Below are 23,512 nucleotides of genomic sequence, written 5' to 3'. Positions count from 1 at the left end.
GGTGAATGGGATGCCAGTCAAGCGGGCTGCTTTGTCCTGGATGGTGTCGAGCTTCTTGAGTGTTGTTGGAGCTGCACTCATCCAGGCAAGTGAAGAGTATTGCACCACACTCCTGACTTGTGCCTGGTGGGAAGGCTTTGGGGAGTCACGAGGTGAGACACTCGACGCAGAATCATCTTCATCATCATCATTATAGGCAGTCCCTCGAAGTCGAGGATAACTTGCTTCCACTCTAAAAGTGAGTTCTCAGGTAAGTGAGGAGTCAAATGCGGGACTTACAGTCTCTGTCACAGGTGGGGCAGACAGGTTGAAGGAAAGGGTGGTTGGGGAGCCTGGTTTGACGCACGCTCCTTCCGCTGTTTATGCTTGTTTTTTGCTTGTTCTTGGCGATGGGACTCAAGGTGCTCAGCGCCTTCCCAGATGCTCTTCCTCCACTTTGGGCGATCTTGGGTCAGGGATTCCCAGGAGTTGATGGGGATGTTGCACTTTGTCAAAGACGCTTTGAGGGTGTCCTTGACTTGGGGCTCACTTGCCGTGTCGAAGCTTCGTGTAGAGCACTTGCTTTGGGAGTCTTGTGTCGGGCATGGGTTCAATGTGGCCCACCCAATGGAGCTGATCGAGCATGGTCAATGCTTCAATGCTGGGGATGTTGGCCTGAGCGAGACGTTGGTGCGTTTGTCTTGCCAATGGATTTGCAGGATCTTTTGGAGGCAGCGCTGGTGTTACATCTCCAGCGCTTTGAGGTACCTGCAGTATATAGTCCACGTCTCTGAGCCATATAGGAGGGCGGGTATCGCTACTGCCCTGCTCTTGTTGCCACGATATTTATGTGGCTGGTCCAGTTAAGTTTCTGGTCAATGGTGACCCCCAGGATGTTGATGGTGGGGGATTCGGTGATTGTATGCCATTGAATATCGAGGGGGGTGGGGCGCGGTGTTAGACTCTTGCTTGTTGGAGGTGGTCATTGCCTGGCACTTGTGTGGCGTGAATGTTACTTGTCATTTATCAGCCCAAGCCTGAATGTCGTCCAGGTCTTGCTGCATGCAGGTATGGACTGCTTCATTTTCTGAGGAGTTGTGAATGAAACTGAACACTGCAGTCATCAGCGAACATCCCCACTTCTGACCTTATGATGGAGGAAGGTTATTGATAAAGCAGCTGAAGATGTTTCTGCTGGGACACTGCCCTGAGAAACTCCTGCAGCGATGTCTTAGGACTGGGATGCTTGACCTTCAACAAATACAACTATTTTCTTTTGTGCTATGTATGACTCCAGCCAATGGAGAGTTTTCTCCCTGATTCCCATTGACTTCAATTTTACTGGGGCTCCTTGATGCCACACTCGGTCAAATGCTGCCTTGATGTCAACGGCAGTCACTCCCACCTCATCTCTGGAATTCAGCTCTTTTGTCCATGTTTGGACCAAGGCTGTAATGAGGTCTGGAAATGAGTGGTCCTGGCAGACTCCAAACTGAGCATCGATGAGCAGGTTATTGGTGAGTAAGTGCCGCTTGATAGCTCTGTCGACAACACCTTCCATCACTTTGCTGATGATTGAGACTAGACTGATGGGGCGGTAATTGGCCGGATTGGATTTGTCCTGCTTTTTGTGGACAGTACATACCTGGGCAGTTTTCCACTTTCTCGAGTAGATGCCAGTGCTGTAGTTGTACTGCAACAGCTTCGTTAGAGGCACGGCTAGTTCTAGAGCACAAGTCATCAGCACGTCAGCCGGTATGTTGTCGGGTCCCATAGATTTCGCTGTATCCAGTGCGTACAGCCATTTCTTGATATCACATGTGTTGAATCGAATTGATTGAAGACTGGCTTCTGTGATGGTGGGGACCTTAGGAGGAGGTCAATATGGATCATCCACTTGACATTTCTGGCTGAAGATGATTGCACATGCTATAGTCTTGCCTTTTGCACTTGCATGCTGGGCTCTGCCATCATTGAGGATGGGGATATTCATGGAGCCTCCTCCTCCCATTAGTTGTTTAATTGTCCACCACCATTCACAACTGGATGTGATAGGACTGCAGAGCTTTGATCAGATCCGTTGATTGTGGGGTTGCTTAGCTCTGTTTATAGCATGTTGTTTCTGCTGCTTAACATGCATGTCGTCCTGTGTTGCAGCTTCTCCAGGTTGTTACCTCATTTTTAGGTACACCTGGTGCGGCTCCTGGCATGCTCTTCTGCACTCCTCATGGAACCAGGGTTGGTCCCCTGGCTTAATGGTAATGGTAGAGTGAGGGATATGCCGGCTATGAGGTTACAGATTGTGGTGAAATACAATTCTGCTGCTGCTGATGGTCCACAGCATCTCATGGATGCCCAGTTTTGAACTACTAGTTTCTGAATCTATCCCATTTAGCAAGGTGATAGTGCCACACAACACGATGGAGGGTGTCTTTAGTGTGAAGACGGGACTTCATCTCCACAATGACTGCGGTGGTCACTGCTACCAATGCTGTCATGAACAGATGCATCTGCAGCATTGGTGAGGATGAGGTCAAGTAGGTTTTCCCCTCGTGTTGGTTCTCTCACCACCTGCGGCCCAGTCTGGCTGCTATGTTCTTCAGGACTCGACCAGCTCAGCCAATAGTGGTGCTACCGAGTCACTTTTGGTGATGGACATTGAAGACCCCCACCTAGAGTACATTCTGTGCCCTTGCTACTCTCAGTGCTTCTTCCAAATGGTGTTCAACATGGAGGAGTATTGATTCATCAGCTGAGGGAGGGTGGTAGGTGGTAATCAGCAGGAGGTTTCCTTGCCCATGCTTGACCTGAAGTCATGAGTCTTCATGGGGTCCGGAGTCAATGTTGAGGACTCCCAGGGCCACTCCCTCCATAATAATCATCATCATCATCATAGGCAGGCCACTCTTAAAATGAGTCCTTTGGTAGCTGAACAGTCCAATACGAGAGCCACAGTCCCTGTCACAGGTGGGACAGATAGTTGTTGAGGGTAAGGGAGCGTGGGACAGGTTTGCCGCATGCTCTTTCCGCTGCCTGCGCTTGATTTCTGCATGCTCTTGGCAATGAGACTCGAGGTGCTCAGCGCCCTCCCGGATGCACTTCCTCCACTTAGGGCGGTCTTTGGCCAGGGACTCCCAGGTGTCGGTGGGGATGTTGCACTTTATCAGGAAGGCTTTGAGAGTGTCCTTGTAATGTTTCCTCTGCCCATCTTTGGCTCGTTTCACTCTCTCCTGACTGTATACCACTGTGCTGCCACCTCGGCTGGGTCTGTCTTGCCAGTGGGACAGGACATACCTAGGGATGGTGATAGAGGAGTCTGGGACATTAGCTGACAGGTATGATTACGTCAGGCTATTACTTGACTAGTCTGTGGGACAGCTCTCCAAATTGGCACGTCCCCTGATGTTAGTGAGGGACTTTGCAAGTCGACTGGGCTGGGTGAGACGTTGTCGTGTCCGAAGCCAGTGCCGAGGTCAATGCCGGGTGGTCCGTCCAGTTTTATTCTTATTATTGTTATTGTTTCTTGTTGCGGTTTGTTGCTTGCTAGGCCATTTCAGAGGGCAGTTAAGAGTCAACCCCATTGCTGTGAGTCGCATATAGACCAGACCAGGTAAGGACGGCAGATTTCCTTCCCGAAAGCACATTCTTGAACTAGATGGGTTTTTACGACAATTTGGTAATTTCATGGTCACCATTACTGATACTAGCTTTTTATTCCAGATTTATTTAATTGAATTTAAATTCCACAGCTTCCGTGGTGGGATTTGAATGCACGTCTCCAGATTATTAGTCCAGGTCTCTGGATTACTAGTCCCATAACTTAACCGCTATGTTACCGTTCCCAAAGACATTTCAATGCCGAGTCTCTCAGTGAGATACTGTTATAGCAAAGCTTCTGGGGGAGCAGGGCACCTTGGACAGTAATTTCCTGATTTCCGCATTTAACTGCGCATGGTTGGTTGCTGGAGGTTACTGTCCTAAGAATGGTGAACGCTGTTTGCCTCACATTATTTTTACAGCAAAATCTGGCCTAATATAAGAATTCTATGAAATAGGATTTTTTTTCATCTTGAGATTTATGAATGTCTACTACTTTGGGCTGAACATGTTATATACCAGTAATGTTTTCTTCTACTTTTACCAATCTTTCTTCTCTTTATTGATTTAAAGGATGCTTTTGAAAATGGTGCAGTTGTTTTGCTGAATACTAGTCTTTACCAGAGTCTGTACATCACTTCTGATGGAAACTGCTTAGGTACAGGAAAACAATTTCAAATATCATATTTGCGGGTGCATGAAGTCAGTCCTAAGGTTTACATGTTTGAGAGTGTACAGAATCTACAAAAGTTTATACAAATCAGAGACGGCAAATGTGATGGACTGGTGAGCATTTATTTTTACATATTTTTAGAATGCATATGTTAAGCTGATATATTTGTAAAACTTTTAATTGCATGTGGACAAAAAGATTAAACATGTGAAGGTTGAAATCATGTGTTTTATTAATAATAAAAAGGCTTGCCCCGATCATCTGTGGGTCTTTCATCGCGACAAAGGTGCTGGGATTGACCAGCTGGGAACCCCCCCGCTAATCCTGCCAGAGAATCAGGGGACGTTTTCTTCATTTACGTGAAACTAGTGGGTGCCGCTGCCGCAATGGGTGCATCTTGGATGCCTGCCTGCGCAAAGGGTGGGAGGAGTAGCATTGCTGAAATACTCACTGCCAAGCCCGTAGTCCCAGCCCACCAACAATTTCTCGAAGGAGCTATTGCCTACCCTGTTTATACGGCTGCTTTCTCCCATCTATTGCCTGTGTTTAGGAGTCATGGGTAGAACCCAGGTCTCAATGCTGAAAGAACTCCCGGCCTGGAAGCTTGCTCCTCCTAACAATGCTCCTATGACCCAGGGAGCCATTTTTTGGGGCAGATGGAGCTTTCACCCCAAATAGACCACCCAGAATTAATTGCCTAGAAATACAGGCATAAAATGAGCAGCAAAGCATCCAATATGACAAGTGGATTGCACACACATTCCATGGTAGAAGTGCATCGCCCACCATATTGGTTAAGGCAGAAAAGGGAATGCGCCTGAAAGATGCATTAATCGGGTGTGCCTCAGGTCTACCCTTCCTGGCACAAGGATTTCTATGCCAATGAGTGCAAGCTGGGCCCTGGTATTTCTAGGACCCAGCCTAATTCACAGACCCTCTGTAACAAGGAATGTGTTGTATAGCTCGGTAGATTTTAGCTATACTTAACTCATTTGTATTAAATTTATTATTTAATGAAGGTACTAAACCTTGGGTTAAATAATTTGCTACTTGTACATCATATAATATATATTCAAACTGGGTCACTCCACTCTGACACAGTTGTCATGGGCGGTAATGCAAAGTGGGCAATAGCGAAACGTCAACCTGTTTTACACAGGTCAAATATCTTTTGACAATCAGACGGAGTAAATCAGGCTGCTGATTCACTATCGCCCTTTTTGCACTACCACCTAAAACAAATTTCATCCCTAATGTATAATGAATTCATTTAAATGTCTTGTTTTATACACTTGAATTGTTGCCACTTACATCACTGAAATTTTCGTTCAAGTAATAATTATTGCCTTTGTTTTTATTTGTAATTGTGCAATATGTTTATAGAATCATAGAAATTTACAACACGGAAGAAGGCTATTTCGGCCCATCGTGTCCGTGCCGGCTGACAAAGAGCTATCCAGTCTAATCCCACTTTCCAGCTCTTGGTCCGTAGCCCTGTAGGTTACGGCACTTCAAGTGCACATCCAGGCACTTTTTAAATGTGGTGAGGGTTTCTGCCTCTACCACCCTTTCAGGCAGTGAGTTCCAGACCCCAACCACCCTCAAATCCTGTCTAAACCTCCTACCAATTACTTTAAATCTATGCCCCCTGATTGTTGACCCCTCTGCCAAGGGAAACAGGTTCTTACTATACACCCTATCCAGGCCCCTCATAATTTTATACACCTCAATCAGGTCTCCCCTGAGCCTCCTCTGTTCCAAAGAAAACAGACGCAGCATCTCCAATCCTTCCTTATATCCAAAATTCTCCAGTCCCGGCAACATTCTTGTAAATCTCCTCTGCACCCTTTCCAGTGCAATCACATCTTTCCTGTAATGTGATGAGCAGAACTGCACAGAGTACTCCAGCTGCGGCCTAATCAGTGTTTTATACAGTTCAAGCATAACCTCCTTGCTCTTACATTCCATGCCTCGACTAATAAAGGCAAGCACTCCATATGCCTTCTTAAACACCTTATCTACCAGGCCTGCTATCTTCAGGGATCTATGGACCTGCATTTCAAGGTCTCTTTGTTCCTCTACACTTTACAGTGTCGTACCATTTAATGTGCATTCCCTTGCCTTGTTAGACCTCCCCAAATCCATTACCTCACACTTATCCGGATTGAATTCCATTTGCCACTGTTATACCTGTTGTGTATGGAGAAAGAGTCAGACTGAACACTGTGAGCTCAAAGTAAAGTGTGACCGTAGTCTTTTATTGCAGGTCTCCAGAGTGCCTCTCCAACCTGTGAAGCCTCCTTAAATACCTGTGCTCCCAAGGCTGTACAGAGTAAATACAAGTATACATATATAACAACACTTACTCGTGCCCGCCCCCCCCCCCCCCCCCGCCCCCCGCACCCTCCCAAAGTCAATAGTGTAACTATTTACAATGTGAGTCGATCTGGGGCCCTTCTTGCCCTGGTCGATTGTCTCGGTGTTGTTGAATCATTTGTTGGGCCCTCGCTGGGCTGCTGTGCAGCTGGCCTTGCTGGGCTGCCTGGTGTGTTAGGCCCTGTTGGGCTGCTGTGAATGATGGGTTCTGCTTCGTGGTCAGCCGTGGTGCCAGTTGCCACTGGTGTGTATGTTGGGGGATCAAAAAAGGTAGGGTCCAAGGTGGGTTGCTCAGGATAGTCCGTGAATCTGAGTTCGATTTGATCCAAGTGTTTCCGGTGAATGAGTCCATTTGAAAGTTTGACCCGAAACACCCTGCTCCCCTCTTCGGCCACGACAGTGCCGGGAAGCCACTTGGGACCTTGTCCACAATTTAATATAAATACAGGATCATTGATTTCAATCTCGCGTGACACATTTGCGCTATCATGGTTTGCACTTTGTTGAAGCCGTCTGCTCTCTACCTGTTCATGTCGATCAGGGTGAACTAACGAGAGACTTGTCTTAAGTACTCTTTTCATCAGCAATTCAGCAGGGATCCCAGTGAGTAGGGTCTCATGCGAAAGCTAAGCAGGATTTGGGATAGGCGAGTCTGCAGCGAGCCTTCAGTTACCCTTTGCAAGCCTTCTTTGATGGTTTGCACTGCTCTCTCTGCCTGACCATTGGACGTTGGTTTAAACGGGGCAGATGTGACATGTTTGATCCCGTTACGGATCATGAATTCTTTGAACTCAGCACTGGTAAAACATGGCCCTTTCTCGCTCACCAGGACATCGGGTAGGCCGTGTGTGGCACATATGGCTCGCAGGCTTTCAGTAGTAGCAGCGGATGTGCTAGCCGACATTATCTCACATTCATTCCACTTGGAGTATGCGTCTACAACCACAAGGAACATTTTACCCAAGAACGGTCCTGCATAGTCAAACGTGTACCTGAGACCATGGTTTGGAGGACCAAGATCATAAACTTAGCGGCGCTTCCCTGGATACATTGCTTAACTGCGAGCATGTATTACATCTATGAACGCAGGACTCTAAGTCCGCATCGATACCGGGCCACCACACGTGGGATCTGGCTGTCGCTTTCATCATTACGATGTCTGAGTGGGTACTGTGGAGGTCATTGATGGAAGTGCTTCTGCCCTTCTTGGGGACCACTATTCGATTGCCCCACAGAAGGCAGTCTGCCTGTATGACATTTCAGCTTTGCGCCGCTGGAACGGCTTTATTTCTTCCTGCATTTCCACTGGGACACTGGACCAGCTCCCGTGAAGCACACAGCTTTTGACTAGAGATAATGGGCCCAAGTTTCCACAAGAAAAAAAATGGGCGCCCCTCCGAGCTGGGCGCTCGTTTTTCGCGCCTAAAATGGCGCCTAAAAAAATCCTCGGTATTCTCCACCTACTTACAGGTCCTCTGGCCCTTGGCGCAGCCAGCACGAGCTGTGGGGGGGGCGGAGCCAGGTCCCGGCGCTGAAAACAGTGCCGGAACCTCTGCACATGCGCGCTACAGTCGGCACGCAAGTGCAGTAGCTCCAGGCGCCGAACTGTGTGGGAGGGGCCCGAAGCACGCAGCCCCTAGCCCTGGCTGAATGGCCTCACTGGGGCTGCGTGAATGAGGCTCCTCCCACGGCCAGCTCCTGCTCCCCCCCGACCAGACCCAACACTCGCTCCACCCCCCCCACCCCCCGCCGACCAGACCCGACCCGACCCGACACCCGCTTCCCCCTCCCCCCCCCGCCGACCAGACCCGACCCGACACACGCTCCCCCCCCCCCCACTCCCCCCGCCGACCCGACCCGACACCCGCTCCCCCCCCCCGCCCTGACCCGACACCCGCTCCCCACCCACCGCCCCGACCCGACACCCGCTCCCACCCCCCGCCCCGACCCGACACCCGCTCCCCCCCCCGCGACTGACCCGACCCGCGCTCCTGTTCCCCGCCCCGCTCCCTCCCTCTGCCCCCCCCTCCCTCTCTCTTCCCCCCCCTCCCTCTCTCTTCCCCCCCCCCTCTCTTCCCCCCTCTCTCTTCCCCCCCCACTATCTCTCCCACCCCCCGCTCTCTCCCTCCCCCCCCCGCTCTCTCCCTCCCTCTCTCTCCCTCTCTCCCTCACCCTCTCTCCCTCCCTCCCCCTCTCTCCCTCTCCCTCTCCCCCTCCCTCCCTCTCTCTCCCCCTCCCTCCCTCTCTCCCCCTCCCTCCGTCTCTCTCTCTCTCTCTCCCTTCCTCCCTCTCTCCCTCCCTCTCTCTCTCTCTCTCTCTCTCTCTCTCTCTCCCTCCCTCCCTCCCCTCTCTCTCTCTCTCTCTCTCCCTCCCTCTCTCTCTCTCCCCCTCCCGCTCAGCGGCACGAACGGCTGCAGAATTCTCCCTGGCTGAAGCACTTTCACACAGGTAGGAAGATGGTTTATTTAATCTTTTCTTGGCTTATAAATGTTTATTCAGGTTGGATTTATTTGTATAATATTTGTAGAAGTATAAATAAGGATTTATTGTCGAATTTAATGAGTTCCCTTCCCCCCCCCACCTCGTTCTGGACGCCTAATTTGTAACCTGCGCCTGATTTTTTAATGTGTAGAACAGGTTTTTTCAGTTCTACAAAAATCTTCACTGGCTCCATTCTACTTTAGTTTGGAGTACATTTTCACTGTGGAAACTTTCAAATCAGGCGTCAGTGGCCGGACACGCCCCCTTTTGAAGAAAAAATTCTGTTCTAAACTAGAACTGTTCAACCTGACGAGAACTACAGAAAATAAAATGTGGAGAATTGCGATTTCTAAAATAGTCCGTTCTCCACTAGTTGCTCCTAAAAATCAGGCGCGAATCATGTGGAAACTTGGGCCCTATAAGGGGCCCTGGCTTGTCCAGGTTTTGATCTGCCGGGCAGTGACGGGTGATTGCTCACTCTGAAATGCTTCCATAACCATGGGTAGATCTGCGGGCTGCGCCATTTCCACCCCCGTGGTGGGCAATGGCAGCCTACTGAGAGCATCGGCGCAGTTTTCTGTGCTTGGCCTGTGGCGGATGGCGTAGTTCTATAAGGGACAATGTGAGCGCCCATCTCTGGATGCGGGCCGATGTGTTTATCCCTTTACTCTCGGAGAACAGAGATATAAGTGGCTTATGGTCAGTTTCCAATTCAAATTTTAGCCCAAACAGGTATTGATGCATTTTCTTTACCCCACAGACACACGCTAACGCTTCTTTCTCAATCATGCTTTGGGCTCTCTCAGCCTTAGACATACTCCTGGATGCATAAGCAACCGGTTGCAGTTTCCCGAATTCATTAGCTTGTTGCAATACACACCCGACGCCATATGACGACGCATCACATGCTAGTACCAAACACTTACATGGATCATACAACACAAGCAATTTGTTTGAGCATAACCATTTTCTCGCTTTTACAAAGACATTTTCTTGGCTTTTGCCCCAAACCCATTCATCCCCTTTTCGTAGTATGACATGCAGTGGTTCTAGCAGGGTGCTGAGACCCGGTAAGAAGTTACCAAAGTAGTTCAGGAGTCCCAGAAACGACCGCAGCTCCGTCACGTTCTGTGGCCTCGGTGCGTTCTCGATTGCCTCCGTCTTCGTGTTGGTGGCCTGATGCCATCCGCCGCAATCCTCCTTCCCAGGAACTCCACTTCAGGCGCCAGGCAAACGCACTTCGAGTGTTTTAACCTGAGCCTCACACGATTGAGTCGACTAAGAATCTCCTCCAGGTTCTGCAGATGCTCGACTGTGTTCTGACCTGTGACCAAGATGTCGTCATTGAAGACCACGGTGTGCGGGACCGACTTCAGTAAGCTTTCCATGTTTCTCTGGGATATCGCCGCCGCCGATCGGATTCCAAACGGGCATCTGTTGTAAACAAAAAGACCTTTGTGCGTGTTGATGCAGGTGAGGGCCTTCAATGATTCTTCCAGTTCCTGTGTCATGTATTCTGAAGTCAGATCCAGCTTCGTGAATGTCTTTCCTCCCGCCAGCATTGCAAAGAGGTCGTCGGCCTTTGGTAATGGGTATTGGTCCTGCAGGGAGAAACGATTGATAGTTACTTTGTAATTGCCACGGATTCTGTCAGTGCCGTCTCCCTTGAGGACTGGGACGATTTGACTGGCCCACTCGTTGAATCGATCGGGGAAATGATGCCCTCTTTTTGCAGCCAGTCTAATTCAATCTCGGTCCTTTCTCTCATCATGTACGGTACTGCTCTCATTTTGTGATGGATGGGTCGTGCCCCCGGAATTAGGTGGATCTGTACTTTTGCTCCTTGAAATTTCCCGATGCTTGGTTCGAACAGCGAAGGAAATTTGTTGAAGACTTGGGCACACGAAGTGTCGTCAGTGGGCGATAGCGCTCGGACATCGTCCCAATTCCAGCGTATCTTTCCTAGCCAGCTCCTGCCGAGCAGCGTGGGATCATCGCCCGGTATCACCCAGAGTGGTATCTTGTGCACTGCTCCATCGTAGGAGACCTTTACGGGAGCACTGCCGATTATAGGAATCAGTTCTTTCGTGTAAGTTCTTAGCTTCGTGCGAATTGAAGTTAAGACTGGCCTTGAGAACTTGTTGCACTACAACCTTTCGAAACCCTTTTTGCCCATGATGGACTGGCTCGCGCCCGAGTCCAGCTCCATTGACACCGGGAGTCCATTTAATTCAACATTCAGCATTATCGGGGGACAATTTGTGGTGAATGTGTGTACCCCATGTACCTCTGCCTCCTCGATCTGAGGCTCTGGTTCATCGTGATCCTCCGTCAATCTGTCCTCCTCTGCAACATGGTGGTTTGCAGGTGTAACAGGCTTTGCAGCTCGCCTGCACACTCATTGGTGGTGTCCCATTGTTCCACAGCCCTTGCACATGTACTCTTTGAATTGGCATGAATGGAAACGATGATCACTAAAAATTGACTTCATTGGCTGTCAAGCAGTTTGAGATGTCCTGAGGTGGTGAAAGGCGCTACAGAAATGCAAGTGTGCCTTTTGCTTTCATCCCACTGCCTGTGGTTGCCACAGCAACAGGCCCACATTGACCATCCCCAACCTTACAACAACAACTTGTATTATAAAGCGCCTTTAAACAGTGGCAGGTGGGGAGTTTGACTGGGACGGTACACCATCATCACCCTTGATGGTGAATGCTGAGACATCTGCGGACGTGTAGCTGCAGGTATGTGTGACCTGTCCTGTACATTACGATTCGAAAACAACATCACTTTGTTCACAGTACTTGTAGCATCACTTGTGTGCTGAGACATTTGCTTCGTATTGTCACTGGTGGCAATGAATGCCTGGGCTATCGCAATGGCCTTACTCAAGGTTGGGGTCTCTGCAGTCAAAAGTTTGCGAAGTATGGTTTCGTGGCCAGTGCCAAGTACGAGAAAGTCTCTGAGCATGTGCTCCAAATGTCCTTCAGATTTTCAATGTCCTGCAAGGCGTCTTAGCTCGGCATAACTCGTCACTTCCTGGCCTTCAGATCTTTGGTAGGTGTAGAACCAGTACCTCACCATCAGAACGCTTTCCTTCAGGTTCAAATGCTCTCAGACCAGTGTGCATAAATCATCGTACGATTTCTCCGTGGGTTTCGCTGGAGGGATCAGATTCTGCATGAGGCCATACATTGGTGCCCCACAGATGGTGAGGAGGATTGACCTTCGTTTGGCAGCACTCTCTTTCCCATCTAGCTCGTTGGCCACGAAGTATTGGTCGAGTCGCTCCACAAAAGTTTCCCAATCATCTCCCTCTGAAAATTTCTCCAGGATGCCTAGTGTTCTCTGCATCTTTGGGTTCGCTATCTGTATCTCGTTGCCAGTTGTGTATGGAGAAAGAGTCAGATTGAACACTGTGAGCTCAAAGTAAAATGTGACCGTAGTCTTTTATTGCAGGTGTCCAGAGTTCCTCTCCAACCTGTGAGGCCTCCTTAAATATCTGTGCTCCCAAGGGACTCCAGGGGATGAGCCCTCTGGTGGCTATACAGAGTAAATACAAGTATATATACAACAACACCTACCTGACGAGTTCATTGATATCTTCCTGCAGTTTTCAGCTGCACAGCCAATTTTTGTATCATCTGCAAACTTCTTAATCATACCCTCTACATCTAAGTCTAAATGATTGATATATACCAAAAAAAGCAAGGCAGCTAGTACTGACTTTGAGTACTGTTGAGGGGGATGACTCATCAGGGGAGGGCAGCAGCAGCCACGTTCATGGCACCGTGGCTGGCTCTGTTGCACAGAAGGGCAGGAAAAAGAGTGGGAGAGCGATAGTGATAGGGGATTCAATTGTAAGGGGAATAGATAGGCGTTTCTGTGGCCGCAACCGAGACTCCAGGATGGTATGTTGCCTCCCTGGTGCAAGGGTCAAGGATGTCTCGGAGCGGGTGCAGGACATTCTGAAAAGGGAGGGAGAACAGCCAGTTGTCGTGGTGCACATTGGTACCAACGACATAGGTAAAAAAAAGGGATGAGGTCCTACGAGACGAATTTAAGCAGCTAGGAGCTAAATTAAAAAGTAGGACCTCAAAAGTAGTAATCTTAGGATTGCTACCAGTGCCACGTGCTAGTCAGAGTAGGAATCGCAGGATAGCACAGATGAATACGTGGCTTGAGCAGTGGTGCAGCAGGGAGGGATTCAAATTCCTGGGGCATTGGAACCGGTTCTGGGGAGGTGGGACCAGTACAAACTGGACGGTCTGCACCTGGGCAGGACCAGAACCAATGTCCGAGGGGGAGTGTTTGCGAGTGCTGTTGGGGAGGAGTTAAACTTATATGGCAGGGGGATGGGAACCAATGCAGGGAGACAGTGGGAAACAAAATGGAGACAGAAGCAAAAGACAGAAAGGAGATGAGTAAAAGTGGAGGGCAGAGAAACCGAAGGCAAAAAACAAAAGGGCCAATGTACAGCAAAATTCTAAAGGGTTAAAGTGTAATAAAAAGGCAAGCCTGAAAGCTTGGTGCCCCAATGCGAGGAGTATTCGGAACCCAGGAGAGAGCTCTGAGCTAGTTAGAGTGGGTGAGAGCGCAGATGAACAGGACCCCAAGAAAGAATGCAAAAGGCAGGAGGCAAAGTGAGAAGAGTAGCACTGGGGTAAGTGTAAACCACAAGGTGATAGGAAGGGACAATATGTATGAATATAAAGGGGCTGCAGGAGGGGTCAAAACTAAAAATCATGGTTTAAAAACTAGTATTAAAACACTTTACCTGAATGCACGCAGCATTCGAAATAAAGTAAATGAGTTGACGGCACAAAACATTAAAAATGGGTATGATTTGGTGGCCATTACAGAAACGTGGCCACGACTGGGAATTAAACATACAGGGGTATCTGACTATTCGGAAGGATAGACAAGAAGGGAAAGAAGGTGGGGTAGCTCTGTTAATAAAGGATGATATCAGGGCAGTTGAGAGAGATGATATTGGCTCTAATGAACAAAATGTTGAAACATTGTGGGTGGAGATTAGAGATAGGGCAAAAAGTCACTGGTGGGCGTAGTTTATAGGCCCCCAAATAATAACTTCACGGTGGGGCGGACAATAATCAAGGGAATAATAGAGGCATGTGAAAAAGGAACGGCAGTAATCATGGGGGATTTTAACCTACATATCGATTGGTCAAATCAAATCGCACGGGGTAGCCTGGAGGAGGAATTCATAGAATGCATACGGGATTGTATCTTAGAACAGTATGTTACAAAACCTACAAGGGAGCAAGCTATCTTAGATCTGGTCATGTGTAATGAGACAGGAATAATAAACGATCTTCTAGTAAAAGATCCTCTCAGAATGAGTGATCACAGTATGGTTGAATTTGTAATACAGATTGAGGGTGAGGAAGTAGTGTCTCAAACGAGCGTTCTATGCTTAAACAAAGGGGACTACAGTGGGATGAGGGCAGAGTTGGCTAAAGTAGACTGGAAACACAGACTAAACGGTGGCACAATTGAGGGACAGTGGAGGACTTTTAAGGAGCTCTTTCATAGTGCTCAACAAAAATATATTCCAGTGAAAAAGAAGGGCGGTAAGAGAAGGGATAACCAGCCGTGGATAACCAAGGAAATAAAGGAGAGTGTCAAATTAAAAACCAATGCGTATAAGGTGGCCAAGGTTAGTGGGAAACTAGAAGATTGGGAAAATTTTAAACGACAGCAAAGAATGACTAAGAAAGCAATAAAGAAAGGAAAGATAGATTGCGAAAGTAAACTTGCGCAAAACATAAAAACAGAAAGTAAAAGCTTTTACCATACATAAAACGGAAGAGAGTGACTAAAGTAAATGTTGGTCCCTTAGAAGATGAGAAGGGGTATTTAATAATGGGAAATGTGGAAATGGCTGAGACCTTAAACAATTATTTTGCTTCGGTCTTCACAGTGGAAGACACAAAAACCATGCCAAAAATTGCTGGTCACAGGAATGTGGGAAGGGAGGATCTTGAGACAATCACTATCATTCGGGAGGTAGTGCTGGACAGGCTAATGGGACTCAAGGTAGACAAGTCCCCTGGTCCTGATGAAATGCATCCCAGGATATTAAAAGAGATGGCGGAAGTTATAGCAGATGCATTCGTTATAATCTACCAAAATTCTCTGGACTCTGGGGAGGTACCAGCGGATTGGAAAGCAGCTAATGTAACGCCTCTGTTTAAAAAAGGGTGCAGACAAAAGGCAGGTAACTATAGGCCAGTTAGTTTAACATCTGTAGTGGGGAAAATGCTTGAAACTATCATTAAGGAAGAAATAGCGGGATATCTAGATAGGAATAGTGCAATCAAGCAGACGCAACATGGATTCATGAAGGGGAAATCATGTTTAACTAATTTACTGGAATTCTTTGAGGATATAACGAGCATGGTGGATAGAGGTGTACCGATGGATGTGGTGTATTTAGATTTCCAAAAGGCATTCAATAAGATGCCACACAAAAGGTTACTGCAGGAGATAAAGGTACGCGGAGTCAGAGGAAATGTATTAGCATGGATCGAGAATTGGCTGGCTAACAGAAAGCAGAGAGTCGGGATAAATGTGTCCTTTTCAGGTTGGAAATCGGTGGTTAGTGGTGTACCACAGGGATCGGTGCTGGGACCACAATTGTTTACAATATACATAGATGACGTGGAAGAGGGGACAGAGTGTACTGTAACAAAATTTGCAGATGACACAAAGATTAGTGGGAAAGTGGGTTGTGTAGAGGACACAGAGAGGCTGCAAAGAGATTTAGATCGGTTAAGCGAATGGGCTGAGGTTTGGCAGATGGAATACATTGTCGGAAAATATGAGGTCATCCACCTTGGAAAAAAAAACAGTAAAAGGAAATATTATTTGAATGGGGAGAAATTACAACATGCTGCGGTGCAGAGGGACCTGGGGGTCCTTGTGTATGAATCCCAAAAAGTTAGTTTGCAGGTGCAGCAGGTAATCAGGAAGGCGAATGGAATGTTGGCCTTCATTGCGAGAGGGATGGAGTACAAAAGCAGGGAGGTCCTGCTGCAACTGTACAGTGTATTGGTGAGGCCGCACCTGGAGTACTGCGTGCAGTTTTGGTCACCTTACTTAAGGAAGGATATACTAGCCTTGGAGGGGTACAGAGACGATTCACTAGGCTGATTCCGGAGATGAGGGGGTTACCTTATGATGATAGATTGAGTAGACTGGGTCTTTACTCGTTGGAGTTCAGAAGGATGAAGGGCGATCTTATAGAAACATTTAAAATAATGAAAGGATAGACAAGATAGAGGCAGAGAGGTTGTTTCCACTGGTCGGGGAGACTAGAACTAGGGGGCACAGCCTCAAAATGCGGGGGAGCCAATTTAAAACCGAGTTGAGAAGGAATTTCTTCTCCCAGAGGGTTGTGAATCTGAGGAATTCTCTGCCCAAGGAAGCAGTTGAGGCTAGCTCATTGAATGTATTCAAATCACAGATAGATAGATTTTTAACCAGTAAGGGAATTAAGGGTTACGGGGAGCGGGCGGGTAAGTGGAGCTGAGTCCACGGCCAGATCAGCCATGATCTTTTTTGAATGGCGGAGCAGACTCGAGAGGCTAGATGGCCTACTCCTGTTCCTAATTCTTATGTTCTTATGTTCTTATGAGCCCTGCAGAACCCCACTGAAAATAGCCTTCCAGTCACAAAAGCATCCATCAAGCATTACCCTTTTCATCCTGCCTCTGAGCCAATTTTGGATCCAACTTGCCACTTTGCCTTGGATCCCATGAGCTTTTACTTTCCTGACCAGTCTGCCATGACCTTCTCTTAACAAGTCAGTGCTGACTGTCCCCGATTAATCCGTGTCTTTCTAAATGATAATTTATGCTGTCCCTCAGAATTTGCTCCAAAAATTTTCCCACCACTGAGGTTAGGCTGGCTGGCCTATAATTACTCGGTCTATCTCTTTCGCCCTTTTTTAACAAAGGTACAACATTAGCAGTCCTCCAATCCTCCGGCACCTCACCTGTCGCCAGAGAGGATTGGAAAATGATGATCAGAGCCTCTACTATTTCCTCTGTTGTTTCTCTTAACAGCCTGGGATACATTTCATCTGGGCCTGGGGATTTATCCACTTTCAAAGCTGCTAAACCTCTTAATTTTTCCTCTCTCACTATGTTTATTTCATCTAATATTTTATACTGCTCCACCCTGATTGCAATGTCTGCGTCGGCCCTCTCCTTTGTTAAAACAGATGCAACGTATTCATTAAGATCCATATCCACTTCTTCCACCTCCACACACGGATTCCCTTTAAGATGTCTAATAGGCCCTGCTCTTTCTTTAGTTATCCTCTTGCTCCTAATGTATTTATAAAACATCTTTGGATTTTCCTTGATGATACTTGCCGAAATGTTATCATGCTCTCTCTTTGCTTTCCTAATTTCCTTTCTAATTTCACCCCGACACTTTCTATACTCTGCTTGGGTTTCTGCAGTATTGAGCCCTCGGTATCTGATATAAGCCTCCCTTTTTTTCGTTATCTTACCCTGTATGCCCCTTGACATTCAGGATGCTCCAGATTTGTTGGTCCCACCCTTTTTCTTCATCAATAATAATAATAACTTTTATTTATATAGCACCTTCAACGTAGTAAAACGTCCCAGGGCGCTTCACAGCAGTGTTACGTGCAAACAGATTAATTTGACATCGAGCCACAGAAAAAATTAAGGCAGATGATCAAAAGCTTGTTTAAAGAGGTAGGTTTTAACTAGTGTCTTAATGGAGGAAAGCGAGGTAGAGAGGCGTAGAGGTTTAAGGAGGGAGTTCCAGAGCTTAGGGCCCAGATAGCTGAAGGCACATCCTCCGATGGTTGAGCAGTTATAATGAGGGATGTTCAAGAGGCCAGAATTTGAGGAGTGCAAACATCTTGTGGGATTGTGAGGCTGAAAAAAATTACAGAGATTGGGAGGGGCAAGACCATGGATTGATTTGTAAACAAGGATAGGAATTTTGAAATTGAGGCATTGTTTAACTGGGAGCCAATGTAGGTCAGAAAGCACAGAGATGATGGGTGATCTTGACTTGGTGTGGGTTAGTACACGGGCTGCTGAGTTTTGGATGACTTCAAGTTTACGTAGTGTAGAATGTGGAAGGCTGGCCGGAGTAGTCAAGTCCAGAGGTAACAAAAGCATGAATGAGGGTTTCAGCAGCAGAAGAGCAGAACAGGGGTGGAGGCGAGCAATGTTATGGAGGTGGAAAAAGGCGGTTTTAGTTATGTCGCGGATATGTGGCTGGAAACTCATTTCAGGGTCAGATATGATACCTAGGTTGCAAACAGTCTTGTTCACCCTCAAATTGATGCTCGGGGGAGGAATGGAGTCAGTGGTCAGAGAACGCAGTTTGTGGCGTGGACCAACGATAATGGCTTCAGTCTTCCCAATATTTAATTGGAGAAAATTTCTGCTCATCAAGTACTGGATGTCAGACAAGCAGTCTGACAATTTACATACCAAGCGAGGGTCGACAGAAGTGATGGAGAGGTAGAACTGGGTGTTGACTGCGTACATGTGGAAACTGACTCCGTGTTTTTGGATGATATTGCCATGGGGCAACTTGATATTAAGGGAATATACTTGCTCTGTTGAATGCTCCTTGAACGCCTCCCACTGCTCGGCCACTGATTTATCTTCCATTAGCTGTTTCCAGTCCACCTTGGCTAAATCACTTCTCAGCTTAGTAAAATTGGCTTTCCCTCAATTGAGAACCTTTATGCCTGGTCTATCTTTGTCCTTTTCCATAACTACCTGAAATCTAACTGAATTATGATCACTAGCACCAAAATGTTCTCCCACTGATACCCGTTCCACCTGCCCAGCTTCATTCTCTGAAACTAAGTCCAGAACCGCCCCCTCCCTTGTTCGCCTCTCTATGGGCCCAAGTTTCGGCCTCAGTTGCTCCTGATTTTTTGGAGCAACTGATGTAGAACGGAGTATCTTAGAAATTCAAATTCTCGGCATTTAGTTTGCTCCAGTTCTAGTCAGTTAGAACAGTTTCACTTTGGAATAGAATTGTTTTTTCAAAAGGAGGCGTGTCCGGCCACTTACGCCTCTTTTCAAAGATTCGGCAGTGAAAACTTACTCCAAACTAACTTAGAATGGAGTAAGTGAAGATTTTTGTACGCTGGAAAAAAACCTTGTCTACACTTTAGAAAATCAGGCGTAGGTTACAAATTAGGCGTAGGGAACGAGGTGGGGGGGGAGGGGGGGAAGGGAAGTCATTCAATTCTACAATCAATCCTTAGTTATACTTATACAAATATTATACAAATAAATCCAACCTGAATAAAAATTTATAAGCAAAGAAAAGATTAAATAAACCATGTTCCTACCTGTGTGAAACAGCAGCAGCCTTCGAGCTGCTGTGCTTCAGGCAGGCTTTTCATGTTGGAGACAGGCAGGGGTGTGGCGTCAGTGTCTCGACGGCAGCCCCAATAGCGGCAGCAAGCAGCCTTCGAGCTGAGCTGCGGTGCTGCAGGCAGGCCTTTATTCTGTTAGTGGCTGGCCGGCAGCCAAAGGATCAACACCGGAGGCACGCAGCTTTTCAAGGGGGTTGAGGCCATTCGGCCATGGGATAGGAGCGGCGTCAGTGGCTGGCCGGCAACCGAAGGATCAACACCAGACAGATGCAGCTTTTCAAGGGGGTTGAGGCCATTCGGCCATGGGATAGGAGCGGCGTCAGTGGCTGGCCGGCAACCGAAGGATCAACACCAGACAGACGCAGCTTTTCAAGGGGGTTGAGGCCATTCGGCCACACTTAAGGGGCGGCGTCAGTGGCTCGACGGCAGCCGAAGATTCAGCACCGGACCGGCGTGAGGCCATTCGGCCATGGGATAGCAGCGGCGTCAGTGGCTGGCCGGCAGCCAAAGAATCAACACAGGACACACGCAGCTTTTCAAGGGGGTTGAGGCCATTCAGCCACGCTTTAGGGGCGGCGTCAGTGGCTCGACGGCAGCCGAAGATACAGCAGCAGCCTTCGAGCTGTGAGAGGGACTGAGGCCATTTGGACAGGGAGAGGCAGCCACATAGACAGTTTTATACTTAAATTTGCAGAATGGGTGCTGCATTGTCAACACCACATATTATGCAATGGTTCGCCATCAATTCACTGCATAGGAGAGCTGGCTACTGAGAGACAAAGGGTACGGCCTGACCACCTGGCTCATGACGCCCCTACGCGTGACACGGACAGAAGCTGACTGTCAATACAACATGGCGCACATTGCGACGTGCAGCATCATTGAGAGGACCATTGGCATATTGAAACAGCAATTCCGATGCCTAGACCATTCCGGAGTACAGCTGCTATACTCTCCTCAGATTGTCGGTCACTTCACTGTTATGTGCTGCATGCTTCATAACTTAGCCATCATGAGGCAGTAGGAGCTGGTAGTGGAACCAGAAGACCTACGTGAGGGTCCAGTGCATGATGATAATATTACGGAACAGCAGGATGTGGATGATAACGACAATCAGGAAAGCATGCAAGTGCCTGATGCCGAAGCACGAGGTCGGAGGAGGGCCGTCCATCGTGCCCCTTTAACAATTGCTCGAGCCTTGCGCCAGCAGCTCATCCGTGAACGCTTCAACTACTGATGCCTGAGGGCTCTGCGACCACTTTTGCGTATGGACATGTTTATTCTTTGCAGTTGTTCCTACGTTGTGTTGTGTTAATGGAACATGAAACAGTTTTAATGAAAAAATATTTTATTGAAAAGTTAACGTCACTCTAATAAAATATTTGTTGTATCAAACTGTACTTTTTAATATGACTCTTGAAGATCACTTATAAACTTGTAAAGTTACAAAAGTTACAAAACACTTTTTATGTGAAAAATTTTACACTGTAAGATCACTTACACTTCAAGATCACTTTTTAGATGCAAAATTAAATAATTTACAGAATGTGAGAGCATTTACACTATAAGATCACTTGAAAACCCTGAGATCACTTATATGTTGTAAAGTTACAAAACTTACAAAACAGTTTCATTGTGAAAAATCTTACACTCTGAAGAACACTTAAACTTCAGGATCACTTTTTAGGTGCAAAATTTAATAAGATACAAAAAAATGTGAGAGGATTTACACTATAAGATCACTTAAAAACCATAAGATCCCTTCTAAGTTGTAAAGTTACAAAACTTACAAAACAGTTTCAATTTGAAAAACGCTACTACAGCTACATCAAGAACAAGAACAAAAGCAGCAAAGAAAGGCTGCAACCATGTCTCATCCATATCTCAGTGAATGTTCACTTCCTCATGGAGGTGTCATTTGATTGGCCAGGCTGTGTGTCCTTATTGCAGCAGCTACCTCAACCAGGCCCTCCCTGACGGCCTATGCTGACACTTGCATGCCCTCCCTGACGGCCTGTGCTGACACTTGCATGCCCTCCCTGATGGCCTGTGTCGTCGATTGCACTCCCTCGGACATTCCCTCCCTAAGTTCCTGTGTCATTACTGCTATTTCTCCCGTCAGGACCGTCAACTCTTCACCCACTGTACTGACGCCACTGATGAGTGATCGGGTAAGCTCATTGGTCTCCATACCCAATGCCACAACCTGAGTCGCATCTGTTGCACGCTGCATCTCAGGAGAGCGTGTCTCCAATCTCCTTCTCCTCTGCCTGGGTCTGCCTTGTGGCAGCACTACACTGGTAGGCGCGGGCACGGACGGTGGGACGCTCGGTGTTGCAAGCGGCACCACTACACAGGGAGGCGCGGGCTGGGACTGTGGGACGCTCTGTGTTCCAGACGGCTGAACTGGAGGTAGAGGCTCGGGCTGGAATGGTGGGATGCTCTGTGTTGCAGATGGCAGAACTAGAGGGAGAGGCTCGAGCTGGGATGGTGGGGCGCTCGGTGTTCCAGACGATAGCACTCGAGTGCGAGCCATGGGCTGGGATGTTGGACGAATGGGTGTAAACTGCTCCATGATATCAGCAGCAACACTGGGACCCGAAGCGTCAGAATCAAAACCATAGTAGGTGGAACCAGAACCTATGCGAGAGGGAGGTGCAGGCTGGGACGGTAGTGCACTGACTGTAGAATGCTGCATTATACCAGCAGCACCACTGGGACCTGTAACATCGGAAGCGAAACCATGGAAGGTGGAACCAAGACCTATGCTAGGGGTTGAAACTCTGATGCCCCTTGATGGGGGCTCATAAACATTAAATTGGAAGCTCTCCCCTGCAGACATTTCAGTCATCGCTGCCATCATCCAGTCTGGTTCGTCCACAGCTGGTTGTACTGGTCTTGTTCTGTACCCTCAGGATCCTCAGGGTTGGCAGCAGCAGCATCGTCATCATTGTCATCATCATCATCATCATCATCATCATCATCATGTTCTGCAAAATGCATCAGAACAGTCAAATGCTTAACAGCAAGGAAGGGAGCCGGATGGGTGGCATGAGTACTCTCACACATAGCAGGTTCGGCAGCAGGTTGATTTAAAGGGCCACAATGCATTTTCAGGACTTACCCTCTTCCTTGCGTGCGGGCCCAGCTTGTGCTGTACCGATTGCTTTTCTCCATGTACGACTCATCATAGCAGCTACCCTCTGTTGCAAGGGTGTCAGTGGATGCAAATTGGGCATGCCTCCTCCTGTCCGAGTTGCCTCCCTTTTGTTGTGGGCCAATTTCTTCTGCAAAGAGTAAAATATAACTTTTTACAGTATGTGTCAGTCTGCAAGGTGGGACATACAGATAGCCAGGTTACAATTACGATTAAATTAAAAATGGGAAATATTACTTACACTAACCACTTGACCAAGGTCGTGCCATTTCTTTTTACACTGGCTTCCAGATCTCATGGTATGCACCACTGTGCAGTAATCTTCTGCAACTTGGTTCCAGCATTTCTTCATTTCTTTTGGTGGCACTTTTATGCGACCTCTGTTGCTGGTATCTAGCTCCTGCCATCTCTGCTCAATTACATTGACTAATATCTCTACTTCCTCATGCAAGAAATTCTTTGTTCTTGGTGGACGTTGATCCATTGCAAAGTTGAATTGGCACTCTTATTTCTCAAAACACACAGTCCTTAATTTGCATGCACCAATGCAGCACCTGTTCTGCAAGTTTAGCAGTGAAAAGCTGAACTCACTGATTTCAGCAGGTGATTTATTCAACAGTGCTGCTAAAAGCATTCCCTCACACACAGAAATATCACAAAAATTAAATTACAAGCCTTTGCAGGGGTCCAAGAGACAAATCTTCACTTTTTCTCCAGTCCTTTTAAAAATGGCCGAGTGCCAATGTTTGTTTGACACTGCGCATGCGCGCACGCTCCAACGCGCACACGCAGGGTTGCCGGCACCACGTTGGCTCATTTAAATTGGACCCGCCCCCCA

At 47.6% G+C, this 23,512-nt stretch overlaps 1 protein-coding gene across 1 annotated transcript in view; it reads left to right on the top strand.

The window, feature by feature from the left end:
• LOC139267383 (lipoxygenase homology domain-containing protein 1-like) overlaps positions 1-23,512 on the top strand; it is a 496,361-nt gene that overhangs the window by 203,828 nt on the left and 269,021 nt on the right. Inside the window, exon 16 of the mRNA XM_070885678.1 lies at positions 4,150-4,362. Coding sequence (XP_070741779.1) covers positions 4,150-4,362 — 213 coding nt within the window. The remainder of the gene's footprint in view (positions 1-4,149; positions 4,363-23,512) is intronic.

Source organism: Pristiophorus japonicus, chromosome 1 (assembly GCF_044704955.1).
Source record: "Pristiophorus japonicus isolate sPriJap1 chromosome 1, sPriJap1.hap1, whole genome shotgun sequence".
Classification (NCBI taxonomy): domain Eukaryota; kingdom Metazoa; phylum Chordata; class Chondrichthyes; family Pristiophoridae; genus Pristiophorus; species Pristiophorus japonicus.
Note: the sequence above shows the minus strand (reverse complement) of the source record. Positions and strands in the feature narration are given on the sequence as shown.